Below are 6006 nucleotides of genomic sequence, written 5' to 3' on the forward strand. Positions count from 1 at the left end.
TTCCTTTCATATATCCAGATATAGGCATAAAAAGTTCCTTTATGTATGATTTTAAACATCATGTATCTCATTGTCTGATCATTAGTAAGCAAGCAATAATAGCATGATATTTCCTTGCCCAGAATTCTCCATTCAGTTTTAAAAATGAATGAAATCATTCCAAGATGATCCTTGGCATTAGAAAATTGTTTCTGCAAAAACAAGGTGTTTTGCAAGCCTGGTTACAAGTCATGCTGTGGAATGAAATGTCCCTGCCATGTGCCAGAGGGCGGGGCAACAAGGGTAGTGCTGAGGAGACAGGTTCCCCTCTCTCCTCCCCTCTCAAGGCTGCTAAACGCCCTGATATAGCCCTTTGATCTCTCCTGGGAGTCTTCGAATTCAAGCAGAGGCCAATGTCTTCCTCAGATGTCTCGTCCACAAATTCTTCTTACAACTCTGGCAGGTACTAGTGTGTTGACATAGGTGTGCCCAGCTCCCAGAGCCGGGTACAACTAAAAACTGTTTAGCAGGTTGTGAAGTCATCCACAACAAGCAAAAGCAGAATTCTGCAGGTAGCGGCAGAAGAATGGAGAAGGACTCGTGTGTGTGTGTGTGTGTGTGTGTGTGTGTGTGTGTATGTGTGAGTGTGTGTGTGTATGTGTACATGTATTATGTATATATGTGTGTCTTTGTGTCGCCACGTTTCTTACATGAACCAAATATACATTTCCTACACTTTCCTCCTTAATTTGTCTGATTTTGTTTTCATTCAAATCCCACACTTCCCCTCCTCATGGTCTGTCGTGTAAAAGAACAGCCCAGCCTTCTGAGTGGGGAGGGAGCCTTTCTCCTCTCTCAGGCGTGGGTTTTCTTCTTTTTGTGCAGACTGCCTCAGGGTTTTTGATCTCCCTCTGTTTTAGCTGCGGCTATGGCTTGAAAGTTTTTGCCTCATTTTTTATTCTTGTGTTCTGAGATCCTGTTTTCATCGCTTGAGTCCCATGGGCCTTCAACCCGGACCCTGTCTCCCCTCGGCAGGACTCATTAAGCAGCCGGCCGCTTGTGTTTTCCCCTGCTTCTTCAGTTCCACTGTGCCTGCTGCACTCTGGTAAATTTGTTTGGAGATCACCTTACCAGAGACAGCCTCTAACCTCTGAGAACTTCTGCTACTGACAGAAGCCCCTGAGTGACAGCGTCCTCCCAGCCCAGGAACCCAAGGAAAGACTCCAGTGTGTCCGACTTTGTACTTGTATGAGCTGAGGAAGCCCCTGAAAACTCAGGGAGAATGACTGTATGAAGCAAAAAAGATTACCTCCGGGGGCTTGGTGCCATTTCTGAGGACAAAGAGACTCATTCAAATGCCTTGTGGACAAGGGCAAATTATCCAGCCCTGGAGCGAAAGCTTACCTTTGAAAAAATAAATGAAATAAAGTGACAGAATTCTTTCTGTGAATATGTAAAAGTTGTGAAGAGCAGTAAACCAGCCATTCCTGGCATAGTCAAGGCAGTAGCTGTTAGGTATATCCATGGAACACTGAGAGGGGTCCCTGGAAGGAGCCAGAAGACACGAAAGGAAGACTCCCTGGCTTCCACTTCAACTCTAAGGATCGAGTTGGCATCCCAATCACCATGTTGTTTTAGCTACTTCAAATACAAGAAAAGGGGAGGGAAGGAGGAAGGAAGAAAAGAAGACAGGGAGGAGAAGAAGGGAGGAGAGGAGACGAAAGAAGGAGAGGAAGAGGGGGAGGAGGAGGAAGACCATGGTTCTGGGTTGTGCGGTTGATGGCCAGAGCCTCTCTTCAACTCTTGCTGTGGATTTGAGGATGAGAATACCTACCTCCCCAAAATGATGTACTCCTGGGTACAGTTATGTGCATCCATATAAATGAAGCGGGAGCCTTGCCTTCAGGGTTTTTAATCTGGTGTTTTCCTAAGACTGCATTCGTTTCAAAGGCATACATTCGTAACTAGGCCCCGTTAAGGTACAGTTGGATCTCATTGGCGAGATGATTAAGTAGACCCTGGGTGTGAGACAGGCCCTGGTTTTCATCAGAAATCTGTCTTCAAGGTGACAGTCCAGGTCAGAGGGAACAGAGACAGACACATCCAGCAAGTACAGTGACTGACACTGGAACTCTGGCCTTCAGGTCCTTCCTTGCAGTGCTTGCCTGCACAGACAGCTACAATTTTTCAGGTCCCTGTAGATACCAGATCAGTCATTCATGGTTGCTTTATAAAATTGACTTTTGATTCGTCATGATCATCACCATCATCACCATCATCATTATCATCACCACCACCATGGCCATCATTTTCAGAATAGAAAGTGCCCCTCCACAGAGAGAGAGGGAAAGCGAGAGAGAGAGAGAGAGAGAGAGAGAGAGAGAGAGACGCTTTGGAACCACAGCACTTAATCAATTAGATGACTCTCTAACTGCGAACTGTCCGTTTTTTTACAGTGGGGCTACAAATTGAGGTCCAAAGCCCCAGAGAACTTGTGTCCACCCCAAGTAATGGTGTTTCCTGAATATGCACAGCTTCCTTCAAGAGATCTGAAAATGGTTTAACAGTGGATGAGAGACTGTAAAAAAAACTGAGGAATAGGCTCTATTTTTATTTTTTGGAATGTTAGCTTCCCCCTTTGTCTTGGGCCCACCAAAGTTTCAAAAAGACCTGTCTGCAAATTGCATTTCTGGAAGGCTTTTGTCACCAGCGTGTGTGAAGTCACTCTGTTAGAGGAGCTGGAAATTTTACACTAGCCCAGGATCTCTGTGGCGGCAGCTGGGACGCATCTGTAACGGTGTTAGCTGGCCTGAAAGCAGAAAATTAGCGAGCCTGAAGCCTGGCTGGCTGTTTAGTCTGTAGAACTGATAGGGCGGAGCAGAAAACTCAGGAGAAAGGAAACTCCACTCCACACTGGGAAGGGGGTTTACTGTGAGAAATTGGACTTCTGCCTTCTCCCCGCCACAGGCGTGGGAATCTCTGGGTGCAGGTACTAGCCTAGGCCGGCCAGAGGGAGAGCAACAGGCAAATGTGCAAGGAAGAAAGCTGGGAGGGACGGGATGCTGAAGGGTCACCTGGTCCACCTGATGACATTTCCTTTATAGAGCTGCAGAAAAAAAAAATATGATCTCATTCAGGCCTGAAAAGGAAGCCCCAGCGAATGTCGCACCCATGAAAGAACCAGCTCATCAGAACTCCTTGAGTTTTTAGCAAACAAATTTTGAAACAGGACACTCGAGGCTCACCCCATGAATGAAAATGTCACTTCAATGTGGCAACTATTACCAGGTAATAAAGAAACGGTAAAGAAAATGGGAACAACCCCCAACACCCCAGGAAGGCGGCAACTCCTCCAGACTCTGGGTTCCCTTTTGGTGCCAGATGGAAATACGGAGTTTAATGCCTTATTGTGATGTTGCCGCTGATAGTGTTAAAGGGTGATTGATTTCAAGAAGCGCCCCTCCCCACCTTAAGGGACCCCAAGATTTGGAATAGCCAGAAGGCCACTGAGCAGGTTGGACTGCCTTAAAACCCTGCCTGTCAAAGAGGCCAGTAAACAGCAAATTGTCTCTAGAAGGAAGGCAGAGGTTTGGCCAGACCACCCCTGTGGGGGTTGTGGTGGGATATGCTAATAATGCCCAGCTACGGGGACCAGCCTCCCTTCCCATCCCCCAAGAATATATAAAGAGCCCCAACCTCAGCCAATGACCGACCCTGACCAACAGGCATCTGTCCTTGTTAATTACAGAGAAACAATCCCAACCCCCGAGCTCCGCCTGGGATTTGCTGGCCTGCAGCAGCCAGGGAATCCCGTTTCTCCCTCTCGGCTGAACTCAGGTGTCCCACCTGCCTCTCTGAAGAATGGACATGATGGACGGCTGCCAGTTCTCCCCTTCTGAGTACTTCTACGAAAGCTCTTGTATCCCCTCCCCGGAGGGTGAGTTTGGGGACCAATTTGAGCCAAGGGTAGCTGCCTTTGGAGCGCACAAAGCTGAGCTGCAGGGCTCAGACGATGAGGAGCACGTGCGAGCACCTACGGGCCACCACCAGGCTGGTCACTGCCTCATGTGGGCCTGCAAAGCCTGCAAGAGGAAGTCCACCACAATGGATCGACGCAAGGCCGCCACCATGCGCGAGCGCAGACGCCTGAAGAAGGTCAACCAAGCCTTCGAAACGCTCAAGAGGTGCACCACGACCAACCCCAACCAGAGGCTCCCCAAAGTGGAGATCCTCAGGAACGCCATCCGCTACATCGAGAGCCTCCAGGAGCTGCTGAGGGAGCAGGTGGAGAGCTATTACAGCCTGCCTGGACAGAGTTGCTCGGAGCCCACCAGCCCCACCTCCAACTGCTCGGATGGCATGGTAAGCCACAACTCCAAGACCCACTCTCTCTTACCCTGGTCTGTGTGAAAATCCTCGTATCTCACCTAAACCAGGTACAGTGGGACCGTTGCTTTAAGAGACACATTCACAGAAAGATGCAAAGAGGAAAAAAAAAAAAACTTGTATAAGATTTTACTGTGATTTTCTAGCTAGTTCTGTATGTATTACATGCTAGTAAAAGGTTGTCATGTACCCCAGGTTAATTTAAATGATTAATTAGGCGTTATCGCTTTTATTTACAAAATGTATCACCGTGGACCCTGATATACAGCTACCCCAAGTTTATACCTCTGAGGAATTAGAATCCCTAGCATGGTCCTGATCCCTGCTCCGAGGCCAAGATTTGGAAGAAAATGTTGGTTCATGTTTTTCCGAGGGTATCTGCTCCGGTGTTGCCAGGTTCTAACGTGTTTTTGCCCTGGGAAAGTGTTCTCTCCCAGGCAACGTTAGCACGGCTTTCTTTGACTGCAATCCATTTTGCATGGTTATAACCCAGTGCACATTGCTGCCGGATCCCATGGTCTTCCCTCTGTTTTCCTCTTCTTCCAGCAAGGAGACTGACCTTGGTGCCCCGGCGATTTAGAGACGGCAGCCCCTTCCTAAATCAGTGCTGCTGCGGAGCAAGCGAACTCACTGCAGTCAGTTTACTGAGCTAGGGGCCGGTACAATTTCACCCTCGGTCTGTATGTCTTCTGCCAGAGGCTTGAAAATACATTCTTGTGTGTTTTGTGTTACAGCCTGAATGTAATAGTCCTGTCTGGTCCCGAAAGAACAGCAGCTTCGACAGCGTCTACTGTCCTGATGTATCAAACGGTAAGAACTGATGACTTCAGACACATTTAAGGAACATTCAGTCTTGCAACTCAGTCCGCCCTTGCAAATAAACAGGGAAAAGGAATGAAAGTGATGGCTCACATGAGGAGGCTTTGACAGAGTAAACACACATTTTCCAAATTACACTAACAGACAGACAGACATACCGCACGCATGCTTGCACGCACACACAAACGCACTCCCTCCTGCTTGAAATATTGCCAGGGGTCTTCTGCCCTCCACACCCCACCCTCAGGAATTGCTAGATATTTGCAGCAAATTTTTACATCGGGCCCTCTGTGATCACCTGACCTACGTTGTCAAAGGTGCTGACCTGCAGTTTAAAGGGCAGCGTAAGCAAACCTGTCTGTGTGGGGATAATTTTTTTTTTCTTAACCACTTTTCTCCTTGTACTGTTAGCCTGTGCAGCAGATAAAAGCTCCCTGTCCAGTTTGGATTGTTTGTCCAGCATAGTGGATCGGATCACATCTGCAGAGAGAAGCGAGTTGTCTCTCCAGGATACAGCTTCTCTCTCTCCAGTTGCTAGCACCAATTCACAGCCGGCAACCCCAGGAGCCTCCAGTTCCAGACTTATCTATCATGTATTATGAACTATCACCAAGGAGGAAGGATGCCCCACATGTCCGAAGGGAAGACAAGTTGTGGATAATATGTGCTGTTCAGTTGTAAATATTATCTTGCCACTTTATAAGAAAACGTATTTAACTGAAAGTCACATTTGCAATGATGGCCTCTCCTCTTCCTGATCTTTCTCTTTGTCTTCATTTATTGCTTCCTTTTGTTTTGATTCATAATTCCCAAACTATTTTT

The 6006-nt window shown here is 47.6% G+C and overlaps 1 protein-coding gene across 1 annotated transcript; it reads left to right on the forward strand.

Moving 5' to 3' along the window:
- Positions 1–3840: 3840 nt before the first annotated feature.
- On the forward strand, positions 3841–5786 carry Myf5 (myogenic factor 5). The gene is made up of 3 exons (XM_041677282.1): positions 3841–4341; positions 5100–5175; positions 5596–5786. The coding sequence occupies exons 1-3, from the start codon at positions 3841–3843 to the stop codon at positions 5784–5786; spliced, it is 768 nt and encodes a 255-aa protein (XP_041533216.1).
- Positions 5787–6006: the final 220 nt, after the last annotated feature.

The sequence above is a fragment of the Microtus oregoni genome, unplaced genomic scaffold (genome assembly GCF_018167655.1).
Source record: "Microtus oregoni isolate MIOR12 unplaced genomic scaffold, Mior012 000001F_ref0000356, whole genome shotgun sequence".
NCBI classification, from domain to species: domain Eukaryota; kingdom Metazoa; phylum Chordata; class Mammalia; order Rodentia; family Cricetidae; genus Microtus; species Microtus oregoni.

Bases quoted from the DNA above. Each gene is read 5' to 3' on its own strand.
- Myf5 (XM_041677282.1), top strand. From the start codon at position 3,841: ATGGACATGATGGACGGCTGCCAGTTCTCCCCTTCTGAGTACTTCTAC. The intron at 4,342-5,099 runs GTAAGCCACAAC...TTTGTGTTACAG, and splicing joins CCAACTGCTCGGATGGCATG to CCTGAATGTAATAGTCCTGT. The intron at 5,176-5,595 runs GTAAGAACTGAT...TTGTACTGTTAG, and splicing joins CTGTCCTGATGTATCAAACG to CCTGTGCAGCAGATAAAAGC.